The sequence below is a fragment of the Sciurus carolinensis genome, chromosome 11 (genome assembly GCF_902686445.1).
Source record: "Sciurus carolinensis chromosome 11, mSciCar1.2, whole genome shotgun sequence".
NCBI lineage: Eukaryota > Metazoa > Chordata > Mammalia > Rodentia > Sciuridae > Sciurus > Sciurus carolinensis.
In genome coordinates, this window is record NC_062223.1 from 60,379,791 (window position 1) to 60,397,869 (window position 18,079).

An 18,079-nucleotide genomic window follows, 5' to 3' on the forward strand; every position below is an offset into this window, starting at 1 on the left:
AGGTTAGTTTATTCATGGAACAAGCTAGAAGTCTCTAGAGCCAGCTCCTCCATCCTGAAAGAACCAGGCAGGCTTTGTCAACATACAGAATACCCACACACTTTGGTTGTGTCTGTCAGCTTGACATGGAAGCTGATCCCTTCTAACTTCAAAAGGGTGATAGAAACTCCAGTGTTGAAATTGCACAGGTCATGTTGCAGAGACATGCCCATGTGTTTATTATCCCATCATTGAACTGAACACATTTTGTAGTTGAGAGAAGAATTTTAAGAAGATAGAATTTTCTGGGTGGGTAGTTAATTCTTAGAATTCTTTCCCTGGTTCATGATTGTTGTAAGCTGTTGAAAGTGTTGTCTACTTTCCTTCATTCTTATTTTAGTTCATGCTGTCTTAAAATACTTTATTGTTCAGCACCTCAGTATATTAGAATAAGTATTTCATGATATGTCTCCCTAGATACACAGTCTTCTCTTGAAGTCAAGACTTCCTTAGAATTAAAATCTTTGTCTTTAAGGTGGGCTTTGGCACCTGAGTTAGAAATTCTTGGTTTTCCAATGTAACTGGGCTTGAGAGCTTAAATGCCTCTCAGAGAAAAGACCACTTCCCTCATCTGTGAGTTTTGGTGACCAAGGGTCCCCAGACATTACTGACTGGTTGTGTATGTAATCCTTTCATTTAAGTGACTTCATTCATCATCTCTCTTTCTCTCTAGCCATAATCAGCATACCACAGCATTCAGGCATCCTGTGACCGGGCAGTTTTCTCCAGAAAATAGTGAATTCATTCTTCAAGAAGAGTAAGTATTTTATATATATTCTTCTTATCCAGGCAGAGTTTGGGGGCTTGCTTAAAGGTATTTGCTTAGACCAAAGCTTATTGGACTATTGGAGTGGGTTAGTTGATTCAAAGTGAAAGGTGGGAAGAATTTTATTTTTCAGTCTCCAGACTTCTATCAGTGGGATGATGTGGAAGAGGAGAGATGATATAGAGATGTGCTGAGGTTGGTACAGTCAGAGCCTCTTAAAAGTTCCCTTTCCCCTGAAACATTGTCTAACATATTAGCTATGCTCTGACTAGACCACTCATCTGGTATGAGAATAAATGTAACCTCACACTGGGAATCTGCCTCACAGGTAAGCCTCAGGAGAATCCAGAGCTGGGGTCTACAAGTGGGGAGGCCGGTGATAACACCAGACATGAACATTTTGAGTCCTGTCTGCTCTGTTCCTAACATTGAAACTTTCCTGCTCCACAGCTTAGTTTTAGCTAGACCTCTGACTAGCTGCTCAGAGGCAGGTTCTATCACCAGGGATTGTCTACTTAAAAATGCATGCACAACCCAAGCAGGACATATTCTTTTCTCAAAAATGAAGTTAAGAAAAGTGCATAAGTTGCTATGCTCCCTAGTCATCTGGGGAAGTTCTATCTGAAGAAAACCTTTCTGTTGAAGAAGCAAAAGGACATTAATTTTAAGTTTTAAGTCATTTTTTCCCTCTGCTATGTCACCTAAGTCAAATGTGATCTTAAAATAAATCATCAGTATTTATATTTTTAGTGTTTCCTCCCTTAATTCTTAACCTTTTTGAATATTTTTTAAAATATTTTTTAGTTGTAGATAGACACAATAACTTTATTTTGTTTTTATGTGGTGCTGAGGATCGAATCCAGTGCCTCACATGTGCTAGGCCAAGCACTCTACCACTGAGTCACAACCCCAGTCCCCTTTTTGAATTTTTTATTATGGAAAATGTAAACATACAAAAGCAGAAAGGGCAGTAAGTCCAATGGTACTCATAATTTTATTTCATCCATATCTTCCCTTTCATTCCCTGGATTATTTTGAAGTAAATTCAAAACATGTAATTATCTCTATAGTATTTTCAGTTTAGAATCATTATCCTACAGAACTTTTAAAATTTGAAATCTATAATTGTGATGACACTGACTTTTCTTGCATGTTTACTCTGTACTGGAGGCTTTACATGCATATCTCATGTAATAGAATAATCCTGAGAGACTGACCATCATTGCCTCTTTAGAGGTGAAGATACCAGGAATCAAAGAAGTAAAGTCATTCCTTAGAAAACTTGGAATGGAACCACCATTTGACCAGCTATCCCACTCCTTGGCCTATACCCAAAGGACTTAAAATCAGCATATTACAGAGATACAGCCACATCAATGTTCATAGCTGCTCAGTTCACAATAGCCAGATTGTGGAACCAACCTAGATGTCCTTCAATTGATGAATGGATAAAGAAAATGTGGTATATATATACAATGGAATATTACTCTGCCATAAAGAATGATAAAATTATGGCATTTGCAGGCAAATGGATGAAATTGGAGAATATCATGCTAAGTGAGATAAGCCAATCTCAAAAAAACAAAGGACGAATGATATCACTAATAAGTGGATGATGACACATAATGGAGGGTGGGAGGGGTTAGTGTTAGGGTTAGAGTTAGGATTAGGGAGGGGGGCAAGAATGGAGAAAGGAAGGACTGTATAGAGGGAAAAGAGGGGTGGGAGGGGAGGGGAGGAAGGGAATAAATAACTAAATGAATCAAACAACATTACTCTATGTAAATTTATGATTACACAAATGGTATGCCTTTACGCCATGTACAAACAGAGAAACAACATGTATCCCATTTGTTTACAATAAAAAAATACAAATGACTTTACTTCTTTTTTTTTTTTTATTGTAAACAAAAAGTAAAGTCATTTGTACAAAGTCAGATGGCTAGAAATAGAGAGCCAGGACGTCACCCCAGGGTAGCTAAACTTTAAGGTCTATGCTGTCTTTGTGTGGTGTTCTCTTTAGTCAGTCCAACCTCTGACCTTGTCAGAGACTGCTTCATAAATTATTTTGGTACTGCTGGTCCCTGGGACATGACTGCCAGACTCAGGGTAGGGGTCTGACTTTAATACTACAGGTTGTGCATCCGTTACCTAAAATGCTCCAAAATCCAGAACATTTTGAATGTTGTTTTGGCAGTCAAACACGTTTTCAGATTTGGGATTTTTGGATTAGGTATGCTCAACTGGTAAATTCCATGTATATATTCCTAAATCAGAAAAACTATGAAATCTGAAACACTTTGAATTCTAAGCATTTTGGATAAGGGATGCTCATCCTGTAGTTGAGAGAGTAGTAGAAGGTAAAGATTGTCTTGTCTTCTAGATGGAGAAAGAACTTCTATATGAAACAGAGAATTCCTCAAATTCCAGCTCCGAATAAATTTGTTTATGGAATTCTGAAGGTCAGAAACACCTGGGAGGTCCTTGAGTTCAGTCTCCTTTGTTAATCAGGCACCCATCTCTTTAAGATTTGAGAAGTTACCAGCTTTAATAAGAACTGCTAGAAATGTACAGGTTTCTATCACTAAAAACTTCTTTCACGTACATTTCTTTTTCCTCTCATTCTTTTTTTTAATATGTATTTTTAAGTTGTTGATGGATTTTTATTTTATTCATTTATTTATATGTGGTGCTGATAATTGAACTCAGTGCCTTACATGTGCTAGGCAAGCACTCTACCACTGAGCCATACGCCAACCCCTTCCTCTCATTCCTAACAAAAAACTCTCCCCTGACCACTTCTGAGAAGGTAGGCTTTTTTTCTGCTACCAAAATATCGCTATAATTAATCTCAATTCCATCCAGTATCCAAGGAAAAGGTGTTTCTTCTTTTTGAGGCCATTTCCTGGATATCATGGGTATACCTGATTATTGTCAGGTTGGATGGCACTGGGTAGTCAGACTTTCCTTGTAACAGACGAAATGTGCTTAAGGCATTGAGAGAAAGGGAGGATTCCTATGAACTGATGTGATGATTGCCACATTTACTTAAATTGTGTTGGTGCTGTGCTGAACTCTGGAACTAAGCAAATGTGGTTCTATTGGCAAGGAGCTTACTGTTGTGTAGGAAAGACAGATAATGACAAATCACAAATGTGATAAATTATTTGTGATAGAGGAAATAGTGGGAATTGATCAAAGGAGACTCTAACCTGCCATAGGGTCCATGGAAAGCCCCTCAGTCCTGGGAAGGGCTGTGGTTTTAGTTGAGACATGTCAAGATGAACAACTTGGGTAAAGACCCACAGAGGAAGAGGGTAGAGAATGGAAGGTGTATACCAGCGGAGCTAGAGTGAAAAATGAAGAGCACTGGGTAGATTCTGGAGGTACTTGGAAGCTGAAGTTGACAGGACTTGGTGATTGACTGACCTTGGTGAAGATGAAAGAAGTCTGGCCCTAAACTGAAGGAAGAGGGTAGTTTAGGTATGGGAAAATTAGTGTGTGTATGCACATGTATGTGGGTCCTGTACAACTCAGTGAGGTATGACCACCCTCGGTGGGGTCAGAAGTCAAGAAGAATGACTTGTTGTGGAGGCTTATGAAAGGGAGCGAGGGAGATGGCGATGAAGAGGAAGGCTGTAGCCAATTTTCTAAATCACTTCTTCCTAAAACACACCCAGATATACCTCCTGCAGAAACTCTGGAGGCTAAGGCGTGATTTCCCCTTGCAGGAACTGTTTTAAAAATATGCAGATAAGTGACATTCCTGTTTTCCTCCCTTAGAGGAGCTCCGTTTTGTTGTAAAGAGTGTTATGTGATGAGGAAAAAAGACTGGGATGACCTTTGGTGTTCTTGCACATGTACTCAGACTAGTGACTTGGGTGGAAGAAGTAAAACTGGGCCTTGCCTTTATTTCTCCAAAGAACGTCTGATAAGTCCAAATCCTGGAGAGTTATAACCACATTGATTCTTCTCAGCAGAACCTCTTCCCCCAGTTTCTTAGAGCTAATAATTCTGGAGCACTGATTCTCAAAGTGTGGTCTCTGAACTAGTGTTTCCTGTCCACTTGTTAAAGATGCAGGATCTTGGGCCTCATCCAGACCTGCTGATTCAGAGGTAGGGCCCAGTAATCTGTGTTTTAACAAGCTTCCTGGGTGATTCTGATACAGGCAAAAGCTTGAGAACCACTGATTTAGACAACTTGCTAAACTTCTCATCCTGCATAAGTTACTTCCAAGTTCTTCTGTTCACCTGTAAGTATCCCCCAGATATCCATCATTCTCTGGGCTATGGTGGAAAGCTTAGATTTTAACCAAATAATCTTGGGTTCTTTCTTTGAGAAGAAAAAAATTTTTAAGGCCCATCTCCATGGGGACTTCTTTTAGGACATTATTGGTGTGAGCAGGTAAGTCTCCCTTACCTGTTGGCAGGTAGGGCTCACTTGAGCTGCATGCCCACCCATTTCTGTCTTACAGATTGGAGGTACAGAGATATAACATGAAAGCTATGATCTGATGGATACAGAGTATGTGAGTTCTGAGTGTTCTAGTTTCTGCATCAATCATACAGAATTAGGATAGGCTAGAGTCTGCTGTGGTAACAACAAAAAATATCTTAATTATTTAAAACAAGACATTTCTCACTTTTGCTGCATGTCCATCGTAGGTTACTTGAGGGACTATGTTCTGTCACCTTTACTTAGGGAGGCTTCATTTCTATGCTTTCCCATTGCCAAAGGCAAGAAAAAGGGATCTGGATGGATTGTGCACTGGCTGTTCCACTCACTTTTCACTGGCCAAAGAAAGTTCCAGAACCACTTTCAGCTTCAAGAGTAGGGAAGTGCCTATCTACTGTGTACCTGGGAAAATAATCACATATTTTTATTGACTAGCATTAACAATCACCCTTAATAACCCACAGTTCAGACTAATCAAGGGAAACAGAATCTTTTGGATCTGTCTCCAACAAGCTGTGTTTGCTGTATGACAAGAGTACATGTTTTTTTATTTCACAGAGATATTCTGGTTGCAGTCATTAGACCCAATAGATTTGTACACAGCTAGTAAGTAGTGGAGTCAAGATTTGAATCCAGGAATTCTGGCCCCAGATGTTGTACTTCTAAATGCTATGCTGTATTGCATACTTGAGTGATCTTCAGGGGACAATCTTTGTTGTTGGCCATAATCAAACAGCATGCCAGATGAGTGGGCTACTGCTGCATAGACATTTTAATTGTAATCATATTTGTGGTAATGAAAATTCATCCATAGTAACTTCACACTTGCTTAAAAGATGCCAAGCTGTCTTAGCTGTCTCTTCTGCAGAAAATGTTATCAAACCTTTTCTTATAGGACCTCATTTGCAGAGATTGGATCATTTGTGTTCTTCTTGAGCTTCTCTCCTGATTCTCAGTGACATTTTTGAATTGTGAGCTTGAAACCAGGCCCTTTTTTGCTAAAAGTGCCACACACATCCTTAACATTGAACATCCAGGACTTTGGTTTCAGTGTTGGGTGCTCTTGCACAGGAGCAATTTCTCCTTGGCACTGGGCAGTCCAGGAACCTGCTGACAAACACCTCTATAGCTCTTGGGAAGAGGAGAGAAGCATTCCTTAGTGGTGACGCCAGCAGCTGACTGACAGCAGGCTGTGTGCACTGATCCTCAGGCTCTGTCAAGCATTTCATGTTGAGGTGGGGCCTGGGGTTGTGAGAGACTATGCGCTTGCTCTGGAACTTCAGAAGCCCGCTGTTGTACTGAGCGGTCAGCTGGAAGGCATGCAGGATCACCATGGAGGCTCCTAACCAGAAGAGTGTCTCACCTAGCCTGCCCACCCTGGTGTCCTGGTGAGCTTAGTTTGTCCATTCTACTGGGGTCTGAGCATCCCTCTATTTTTCTCATTGGGATATTTATAAAAGAAACACAAGTGAAATTGCATGAATTGTTGAGTGGTGTTTGGAGGCTGGCACTTAAAAAGGTGCAGTCTTGCTTAAGGTAAGAGTTACCTTCCCATCTTTGACCTCTGCTGAAGGGGATTCATTTTAAAGGTTGCAGAGCAAGACTCTCCTAAGGCTTGTGCAGATTCTAGGCCTGGGGGCTAGGTATCTCCTGCTGCTAGGAGATGGCTGTCTCCTGTTCTTCCTGCTCCTTCTGTAGCTACAAGTTGGTAAAAGCTGGCAGTGAGAGATTATCAGCAAGGAAGCAGGGTAGGGGGTATTCTAGAGCCTCCAAAGGAATCTGTCCTGCTGCTTATCTGCTGGGCTCTGGGAAGTGAGGCTGATGTGTTCCCATCTGTGGTGGTTAGAGCCAGCACCTTATCTCTAGATGCTGACAGTCTTGGGTTAGCTTTGCCTGTTGCATTTGGTTGCCATGGCAGCAGAAAAAAATGGGAAGAAATGGAAACACCTGGCAAGCAGAGGCAGAAACTTGACTGTTCAGTTTTCCTACCTGGATTCAGAGACAGCATTTGTGACAGTCACAGGTAGGGGAAGAGATGGGGATTGGGCCCTTAGTTCATTCAAACACCTAGGGGTTGATGTTTGAAGTGGGTGTTTTGAAGGGCATCGGCATTGGCAATGGGGATGCAGTCACTGCCACACAGCAACCATTTCTTCAGCTCCGACTCTAATGGGTGAAAATGCTGCAGTGGTAGTTTTGCTGTGTGTAGAATGGAAGCTGCTTCTTGCAAACAGTAATTTTGTTTCTTCCTGTGAATTTTGTTTCTTCCTTTCCTTCTTGTGCTTTTGTTTTACTTCCCCACAAGTCAGGGAAATGCTCAGATCTCCATTAGAAAATGTCATTGTCTAATTGAAAAAAGTGGCTGTTTGGTAGTCTGGGAGGTTCAGATAGGTTATAAGAGGGTTTGCCAAAGACAGATTAGAGCTGGAACATCTCTGAGACAGAGCAGAGCAGAGGCAGAGGGAGCAGTAAAGGTCCAGGGCAAGTTCTCCTCCTGCATAGATAGATGTGGAGCCTGGACAGTGGAAGAGACTGATCCCGGGTCATGCGTGAGCAGGGACTCATGCCAGGACCAGGACAGTGCTCTGATCTGAGTTGAGGGGCAAGTCTTACAGGGTTATTTTTATGCCAGGTGAGGGGGTGCTGTTTGGGCTGGCCTCCAGCTCCTGGGGTGGGATGAGGAACTATAGCCTGTGTTTAAGAGGAGTTGAGGGGGAAGGGGAAGGAACACAGAAAGCCATAGTTGAGTAATGAGGCCACAGTTACTGAATGAAAACCTGTGTCAGACAGCCTCCCCCGGGGTGTTGGGAGTTTACAGTGAGCGTTGGCGGTCTGTCTGCGTCTCTCTCTCTGGGAAGAGGGGGTGTGGAGGTATCTCTGCCTATTTGGGACAAGAACTTTCTTTTTTTTCCTACTTTTCACTGTGTATTGCTTTTTCCAAACCCCTTAGTTGGTGGGTGTAAGCTCCTTAAAAAATGTGCTTGTGTCTGTAAGTGTGCCCTCTTCTTATGCACCCCCCTTTCATATCAGAAATTTTAGCTAAGCTCCTTGTATAGAATTTTTGAGGATGGATATCAATCTGGAGTCCCATTTTTCAGCTATCAGTGACATACAGGTGTCATTTAATGAGGTCTTTTTGGTAAGAGATCCTATAGCTTTCTAACTTCCTGCTGTACTCTTGATGACACTTGACATTCTTCTAGAATGGGTTGTTCCACAGAGTTTATAAACTTCAACAACAACAACAACAAAAAAAAAAACCCAGATAAATAATTTATAGGAATGGTTATAGGAAGTGATTGTTGTTTATAAACTAATTGTTTGGCACCTTAAGTATTCTGGAGAAAAGTGCTTTCAAAATAAAAATAAAGTGTAGGTGGAATTTAAATTCTGGGGTCTTCACTGGTACTAGTCAATAGTAATACATTTCATTTCATGCAGTGCTTCATGGTTATCAAAGTTCCATTTCAATCCATAAAATTGCCTTGTGAGATGAAAGGTAATTTTTACCCCATTTTACCAAATGGAAATGGAGGCTCAGGGATCTGGATGTGATTTGTGGAGAAGTCAATAAGCTTCAGAGCTTAGTTGAGATCCAGTTATCTGGGCTCTTGCTCTTTCCACCACCCCAGGATCCCACTGGTTTGGGGATGGCCTTGGGGTTAAGAGCCAAAGCCTATTTCTCTCAAATCTTGGGACTTGTCATGGAATGGTCTCTCTGTGACAAACCTCAGACTTTAGAGTTCAGCTATTGTCTTAAGCAAGTCATTAATCTCTCTGGTACTCAATTTCCTCATCTACAAAATGGAGATGGTAAAACTGAAGTAATATGGGGAAAGTGCCTGGCCTACAGTAGGTGTTTGACAAGTACCACCTAGTTCCTCTGCCTGCTTGACTTCGAGTACCCATCCTTCAGGGTTGATGATCCTTGACTTGGTGACCTACCTCTTGCAACATATAGAATAAGGAAAGGTCTTGCTGTGATCCTACTTTGGTGCTTCAGCTCATGCCATTGTCTGATAGGCAACTGAGGCTTCTTAAACAAATCCTTCCAAATGCAGACCTATCAGAAAAAAAGGCTTCTGTATTCATAACCTTCCTTTCTGGTTATATCTATCAGTGTTATGTGCATTTGGTCTTAGACATGCAGGAAGCAGAAACAGCTCCTTACATAGATGGGGAAATCGAAGCACAGAGAAAGTCATCTGCTTAGACTCTCCTGAAACATCCTTGACAAAGTTCAGAGTAGAATCAGTCATTCTTCTACAGAGTTTCTCCAGACAGACTTTGTCTAGTACTTGTTTCTTTGTGCCTTTCCCATGGGAGGCAGTTGAGCAAAAACTCTAACTCACTGTTTTGAACTTCAACCCACATCCCTCTAGCAAAATAATCAGCATTCATGTAGCTTAAACCAAGGAAAGTGAAGTCTTTGTTGAAACCATCCCACTGTACTGGGAATCCAGATAGCACAGAAACCCAGCAAGCAGGCTTTTAAGTTAATAGATTTTGTTTAATGACACCAAGAGTCTGCATGTGCAGGCTGTTTGGTCTCCTCTCCCAGGGATCTGCATGACTCAGTGTGCCTGAGGGCATGCTGCGGGTGGTACTGTATGCTTTTCACAGTTACTCTGTTCAGGGACACAGGCTCTTTTCTGGAATGGGGACCTTTCTTGGTTGAGACTTATCAGTACCATACACTCAGTTTGGGGACTTGAGGACAAAGCAGTGTCTGCCCAACCAGGATCTTAAGTGGCAAACACCCTAGTAAGATGAAACTGACTGGAACAAATGTACCAGCATGCCCACGTCCAAGTGAGAGATGTCCCTTTGAGTGTTGTCTATTCCAAAGGTTTCACACTGCACCAAGAATGTTCCCATTGCTAAGCCATTGGGGCAAACCACCACTAGAAGTTTCTATCAGAGCCAAAGTTTTTCGGCCAAGGGGAAAAAATTGTTTGGAAACTTTTTTTCATATTCCTATTTTTCAATGCCAAGTGGTACCTTCAAGCATAACCACCATTGTTTTTTCTACTTACAATTCTGCATAACTTGTAGTTACTTGCAAAGATTTATCATCCTTGAAGGACCTGAAAGACCATGATCCATGTTGAAGAGATTCAGAGGAACATCCTCTGAAGGCAGATTTTGTTACTTGGACAGGTGGGTAGCTGTGTGTCCCTTGATCTTTCAAAGAGCAGGTCTCAGCTAAGTCTATTGCTTGAGTTGGGAGCTGTCCCTGCCCATGGGGGGCCCTGGGGAAGACATGCCTTGTGTTTATATAGACAACAGTCTCTTCCCTGAGGCAGATTGAATTTGGACTTTCATCATGTCTCCTCATAGGCTCCCCTGGGTGTGGCTAAGTAATGCAGAGCATGAGAACTGGAATTGTCATTGGGTGTTCCTTTCCTTTCCTCCCCCATCTCCTTCTGTCATTCACTGATGTCCAAAGTTGTGGCCACAACCAGTCCTTCTGTAGCCAAAATCTGTTTACAGGTGGCTCCCCATGTGGCTGTCACATCCTCTTTCCTGGCTTACCCGAGGCTACCCTCTGTCTCCCACTGCCAGCTAGCTGGGGAGTGCTGGGGATTAGAACATGTGGGGTTGGGGTGGCAGTTAGAACTCAAGATTTTAAGGTGCATAAATGGCAGAAGTTCCCATTTGTTCAGGATTTCCAGGGTCAATCACTAATCTTTATCTTACAGAGAAAGTATGGGGTATCTATTGATGGAAAATGAGATAGTCATTTAAAATGATGTTGATGATGATCTTTAAATAATGGGAAAAATTTTTATATTGCAATGATTTAAAAAATAAAGGTGTAAAAGATGGGTGGGAGGGGTGGGGGGAAGGGAAAAAATAACTGAATGAATCAAACAACATTACCCTATGTAAATTTATGATTACACAAATGGTATGCCTTTACGCCATGTACAAACAGAGAAACAACATGTATGCCATTTGTTTACAATAAAAAATAAATAAATAAATAAAGGTGTAAGATCATGGTCACAATTATATAAAAATCAAAAAGTGCCCACCCTTTAAAGCCCAAAACAGGCATATAAAAAAAAAGAGGGGATGTAATATATCAAGCATTTGGATAGCAGGACTCTGAGTGATTTTATTTCCTCTCCTTTTAGCTTTTTCTTATATTTCTGAAATATTCTATATATAATAAGACTCTGTTAGTAGCTTAAATGAGAGCAGATTAAATTTGATAAAATCCTAGACAAATCTTTTTGGTCATTGGACCGTGTGTCCTGAATTTTGACTAGAGATTCACCTGCCTTAACTGAGGTAACCTGAGAGCTCTTCTTCCTTGTCTTCCTCTCTGAAGTTAGGTAAAACCAGCTTCCAGAGGATGTTTCAGACATAGATCTGCCTGGAAGCAGGGGATGGAAAAGGCAGGCTCTCAGTGCCTCTTTCAACCCTCAAATGGTGATTTTCTCTCACTGCATACAGCCTCTGCCAACAGGGAGCGGCTGAGCATGGTGACATTCTCCTCCTGAGTGGGGAGCAGTAACAAAAGTCTGGCTGGGATGGAGGCTGGGGGCGGGGAATCTTAAGTGAGTGCCTGAGCTGATAAGGAGCCAGTGATCTTTCTGCTGGTGGGATGTGCACATCCAGCTGCCAAGCATCCCACAGGGGCTGGCCCCTTGGAAAGCTGGTGCTTGCTACAGTAGTCCTGCAGCTGGCACTGTTCTGGGGGCATAATAGTCACGGAGACTTGTGTGGAGAATTTCTCTTCTGATGCAGAGTATCGGGGCTGTGGTTCAGGGCATGTGAAGGTTCACCTCTCCTTTAACCAGCACTGGTCTTTGAAGGGAGCATCGTGTCTCTACAGTGGAAACTGGGATTTCTCCATCACACCTCTCAAAAAGTGAGCTTCTTGAAGGACATCTCAAGTGCCTTTTCTTTGGCTGTGTCTGGCCGGATTTCCAGCTCCATCTCTTCAGGGTCCTGGTAAAATCCTCCAAAGCAGATTTTTTCCATGCTTCAGGCAGTGAGTCTCAGTTTACTATAGTCTGCCTGGTATCCAACTGCCTGGATCTTGTTGCCCATCAGAACAGTGGACAAAACCCAGCCACGAAACACTGAGACTTCTGCTTAAAGGGAAGCTTACTGATTCTGAAGTTGGAAAGGTCTTGGAAGCTGGTATTGAGCTATTCAAGATAGGTATTGAATTTTGTGTGGAGGTATTTGTCACCACTACTTTTTTTTTTTTTTTTTTTTTGCGGTGCTGGGGATCGAACCCAGGGCCTTGTGCTTGTGAGGCAAGCACTCTACCAACTGAGCTATCTCCCCAGCTGCTTCCACTACTTTTAAAGACTGGCAGATGCAGGGGCTCTGTGGAGGCAGGTGAGGAGAATGCTCTTGAGTGTCTCTTTAGTGTTGTGCCAAGATGTTCCCAGTGTGCTGGCCCTTCTAGGACAACTTCTCAGTGGGATATACTGCATTGCTGGGATGATGATAGGGAAGCACCAGGGGTACAAGGAAGGCTTCATCTCTTCTGGCTCTCCAGGCATAGTACAAGGGGTTAATATCTCCTATGGCTCTATTTTGGGGCAAATGGAGTGTTCCCAGAATAGTACTCTTTGTTGAGTAGTCTATTTTGGGAGGCAAGCCCCATTGGCATTTATGTAAGCATTCTCTGGGTGTATATGGGGGTGTGCATGTGTGCGCAAGTGAGTTCTTGTTACTAATTATAAATAGTTTCTTTTGGGAGTCAGGGAAATAGGAGTGTGTGTGCATGTGTGTGTGTGTGTGTGTGTGTGTGTGTGTAAGGATAGGGATTGCTTTTGCCTGCTATGAAGAGTGGTGTGTGCCTATCTGATGGGGTAGTTGTCACAGACACCCAAAAAGGAGAGCAAGTGTGAGGACCTTAGGATAATAGTCAGGGATGACAGTCTGGACCCTTTTGTAGATGTCTGGCTGTGGAGATGTGCCCATCTGTCATTCTCTTGGTTCCCTGAACCACTAGGGCAGGCCCCTTGGCTGCAGTCTGGAGTTAGGTAGTCTCTAAAAAATCTGGCCTGAGTTGTTCTAAGGCCAAGCAGCCAATTCCAACATGGAACAAATCTCAGATTCCACTTCTAGCTTCTCAGCTTGGCACTTACACATTGGATTCCCCTATGTTCCCCCACAGGCCAAACCCACATATGTCAAAGCAAGAGAGAAACCAAAGACCGTCCAGCATGGTCAGTGAAACGTCAACAGCTGGGACCACATCTACCCTGGAGGCCAAGCCTGGACCGAAGGTGAGTTTCTGGCCACTGGTTCCATCCTTCCTTTCTGTATTTTGCCAAGCCCCTTTATAATCAGAAACCCATTTGATCATTACCATGGTTTTGTGAGGGAGATCCCTAAGAAGTATCCTCCCCAAGTGACAGGTCAGGATATTGATGTCAGGAGGCAATATGTCCCTTGCCCAAGAGAATGGATGATTGCTGAAAGACCAGGACTGAAGTCTGGGTCCTTGAACACATTCTTCACTTTCCTGGTATGTGTTGAGAAGGCCACACTGTTGTTCCTATGGGATGTGTGTTAAAGTCTGAGATTTGGTAACAGATGGACCTGAGAAAGGGTGTCCTTGGAAAGAGCACAGAAGTTTCTGTGCTCAGTATGTGAGAACACTGACTAAGGATCAGGGAGAAGAATCAGCGTGGCAGAAAGGGGGAGAGTGCTGAAGGGTAAACCCAGACAGAAGAGTAAATATCAGGAAATAGGCAAAAAAATCTGTGACCAAAAAATAGCTTTATACCAGAAAGCCATAGGACATATTAGAGCCAACAGCTGCTGGTGAGAATTGGTTGAAAAATCCCTTTAAATTTTTTTCTTTGTGACCCAGCTGGGAGGCTTGCCAGGTCTTGGGCTTGCTTTTTAATTAGAATGCTGTGGCCATGTGCATGCCTATTCTCTGTCTCGTTGCTGTTTTGATCAAAGGGTGCTGCCACGTATAGTAAAGCAGAGAGAGCCAACAGTCCTCCTAACACAAGTGCTTTCTTGCACCTCCCTAAATCCCCTGCTGCTAGAGTTTAAGTCTGCTTTTTCCTAGATCATTAAGTCCAGCAATAAAGTCCACAGCTTTGGGAAGAGGGATCAGGCCATTCGAAGGAACCCCAATGTTCCAGTGGTGGTGAGGGGCTGGCTGCACAAGCAGGTGAGGAGTCTGAGGAGCGGGAAGTGGAGGGATGGTCCTTGCTCTGTTCTTTCCCTTTCCTGGCCCCAGGACACAGAAACAGGCACAGGAGCTTTCTGCTCCCAAGTTTGTCTGGGTCAGGTGCATTCTGCTTATCATGCTGAGTGATTTACTGTTCATTTTTATGAGTGGTCCACCTGCTGAAGGGTTACAGCTTCTCTCAAAATTCACTCAACCACTTTGCCCCTAGTGCTGTTGGCTGACCTGGAACCCAGGCCACAGTGTGAATGGGTCAGCCTGAATTCAACCTTACCACCAACCCTCTACTTGAACCTGCCTTCCTGATGTTAAAGAGTCTTTGTTATCATTTAACTGGAAAAAATTCCATCTTTTTCTCTCCCTTGTCTAGCACACATATCTAGCTTTTAGTTTCTCAAATTTCAAATCAACCAGACTCAACTCATTGTCTCCATACCTCTTATCTCTCTCTCTTTCCCCCAGCCTGTTTTTTTTTCTTTTGGATCTTAGTAATGTGGTACCATACCCACTCTCCCAGGCACACAGGTTAGAGAGAACACCATCACCTGCTCCTCCTTCTCCCACCTCCATTCAGTGAGGGAGTCCTCACAGCTCTGTCTCCCCCAGGCCATAGTTCATCTCCATCTCCAACCCCCAAGTTGATCCACTTCTAGTCCTATGGCCATGCTATAGGCTTTGAGGTCCCGGTACCAGAGACCATGTCTCTTTTGTCCCTTTCCTTTTCTCCTTGCCATTCATTAATTTGCTTCCCAAGTGCCCACCATATTCTGAATGCTCTCACAGAGCCTATAAAGAGATGAGTGACATGTGGTTCCTATCTTCAAGGAGCTCATTGTCTGCCAAGGGAAACAGAGAGCACATCTCTTGTGTCACGTTGTTATCCATCCTGTCAGAGCATCCTATGCTACCTCTGCTATGCTACCTATCAGCATCCCCAAAAACCACCAATCAAATTCCAAGAGCAATGATGTCCACTTCATGAAATCCTTTGTGGAAAATCAGAGAAGGACGTTATGTTGCATACTACATGGGAACTTTCCCAAAAAGTTCATTCGATGTCTGTCTCCCCAGTTCTGCTTCCTGCTACAGCTTCCATAGTGCACAGTCGCTTCTGTCAGACCTGCCTCTGGCCCCAACCTCTTGCTCCAACCTCCTCCCCTCACAACTTCTATTCTCCTCTCTATTCATTACATCTCTATTCTTATTTGAGTAATTTAACCTCTGATTTTTTTCCATGTGCATTCCTGTCACTGTTAAACAAAGGATGCTCCTTGGAAACATGAAAAGAGAGAGACAGGATCGTAAACAATTCTTCTGCCCTCTTTCCTTGCCCTTGCTGGCCCACTGACTGTGCTGCACCCACAACAGGTCTGTGTAGAGCACTCTAGACACAGCAGAGTATTGCTGTGCCTGGGGAATCCTGAAAGGCTTCCCAAGAGAAGTCATGTTTGCACCAGGTATGGAAGGCTGGGTAATCCCATTAAAAAAAAGAAGCACATATTGTGTGCCAAGACCTCAGAAATAATCTGGTCAATTTGCAGGAAATAAAACTGATAGATGAATGACGTTATCAAGTTAAATTTATTTTTAGCTTTTTGGTTAAAGGACTAACAAACCATGTTTAGGTTTAGAAATTGTCAGGCTTTGTTATTGTTTTTGTTTTAATTCAAGCCTCTCAACTTCTCCATAAGGAAGGTGAATTTTTAACAGCCATCTCTTAAGCTAAAAACAGCTCTGAGGTTTTCTTAGATTTTGAAAACTGACCCTAGGAACATTGCTAACTTTCTTCCTTGGCCATGTTTTTTGAATTTTCATAATTATTTAAAATGTTCTTTTTTTTTTAGTGCATTATAATTATACATAAGTGGGATTCCTTATGCCATATTTGTCCATGCACATAATCTGATCAATCTCATTCCCCCATTAAAATGTTCTTAATAAATGTAAAGTTTGGGCTCAGTGGTTGTGGCAAGAGTGCTTGCGTAGCACATATGAGGAACTGGGTTCGATCCTCAGCATCTCATAAACAAATAAAAGAAACATATTATATCCATCTACATCTAAAAAAAAAAGTAAAGTTTTACATTTCAGATGAGTAAAGACAGACTCTTTTTATAAGGAAATTTGATAGCAAAGAAAATCCACATCCTTCCACATTGAATGGAAGGAAAACAACAACAAAATCAGTTCCTTATGATAGAGAACTGAGCTTAATTAAAAGGGAACATTGCCTCAGTTAATTAATTAATTAAGTTAAACTCTGTTCAATACTATGCAAAATCAGGGTTCTAATCAGCATAAATTAAGATATTTTACAGCACAGTACCTAAAACAAAACAAAATAAACTTCTCCTTTGTTAAGAGCTGATCCCTTTATAATAGGAGACCTATATTTTTGAATGCACATTTTCCTTTCTAGAAGAAGGTGAATTATAATAATTTGTTTCCAGGAGACCAAAAAAACCTCCTGTGATAAACCAACATTGAATCTAACTTAATGCCCTATTCAAAGAATAACTATTCAATAAAACATTTATTAATTTATTGAAAGAGTGAATATGGGCAAGTCTTGGATCCAAAATTAGGTTGTACGTTATTGGAGGGAAACAGTATGCTCAGATAATGTCCTGACTGCTCTTCTTTGCTTTGCAGGACAGTTCTGGGATGAGACTGTGGAAAAGGAGGTGGTTTGTGCTTGCTGATTATTGCTTGTTTTACTATAAAGGTGAGTTTAAGGCTCAGGCTACCAAGGACTGTGTTAGAGAATGGTGGTGAGGGCACACAAATGGTGGTTTTCTTAAATCCAGTAGTTAGACTAATAGAGTAGCCTAATGCCAAAGCATTCATTTTTTTATTTATTGGTGGCTTCAGTTTTACCAGTCCTGGCACTGCAAGGTCAGGCTATTGATTTCAAGGAAATAGAATCTAGTTTGCTTACTACTTAGGGTCTCAAAATCCAGAATTGTCTCAGCTTCTGCCCTACCTGGGTTGTAGTTATATGTTGGAGGCAATCTGGAGAGGTGGGAAGGGTAGATAAATCATATTTTGTAACCTGTCATCTGGATTTATCCTCTTTGGTGTTGGATGGGCACCTGGTGAATTGCATTGACAATTTGAGCATTTATGGAGTACTGCATTAGGTTTGGGACTGGGCAGTGTTGAGAAAGAAGTCTCAAATATGGAGAAAAGAAAGACACTCATCAGACAAGACTAGACTATGATTTGATGCTTTAAAAGACGTCTGAGGGCTAGGGTTGTGGTTCAGTGATAAAGCACTTGCCTCACATGTATAAGGCACTGGGTTCGATCCTCTGCACCACATAAAAATAAATAAATAAAATAAAGGTATTGTGTCTATCTTCAACTGAAAAAACATTAAAACATAAAAATAAATAAATAGAAGACATCCAAAGTCCTTAGGTGGTTCAGGGAGAGTGACAAATGAATTCCATATTGGAGACTCTGGGAAGACTTTTTAGAAGAGATAGGATTTGAGTTGGGCTTTTAAGGATGGGTAGAGCTTTGCCTATGTGGAAGGAAATGATATCATGAAGAGAGGACATAACTTGAGTAAAATTCTAGAAGCAGAACAAAGTGGAATGAAAGACCTCCTGGCCCAGTGACACTTGCATGGAGAATA

The 18,079-nt window shown here is 42.1% G+C and overlaps 1 protein-coding gene across 10 annotated transcripts in view; it reads left to right on the top strand.

Annotated features, from left to right (window-relative positions):
- The window catches only part of Plekha7 (pleckstrin homology domain containing A7), a 212,231-nt gene that overhangs the window by 130,806 nt on the left and 63,346 nt on the right, over positions 1-18,079 (top strand). For all 10 annotated transcript variants that reach the window (XR_007103905.1, XM_047516606.1, XM_047516600.1 and 7 more), the window contains exons 4-7: positions 713-796; positions 13,408-13,519; positions 14,317-14,421; positions 17,092-17,164. Coding sequence is in view for 9 of the 10 variants with exons in the window: in XM_047516606.1 (XP_047372562.1) it covers positions 713-796; positions 13,408-13,519; positions 14,317-14,421; positions 17,092-17,164 (374 nt within the window). In the remaining variant the exon portion in view is untranslated. The remainder of the gene's footprint in view (positions 1-712; positions 797-13,407; positions 13,520-14,316; positions 14,422-17,091; positions 17,165-18,079) is intronic.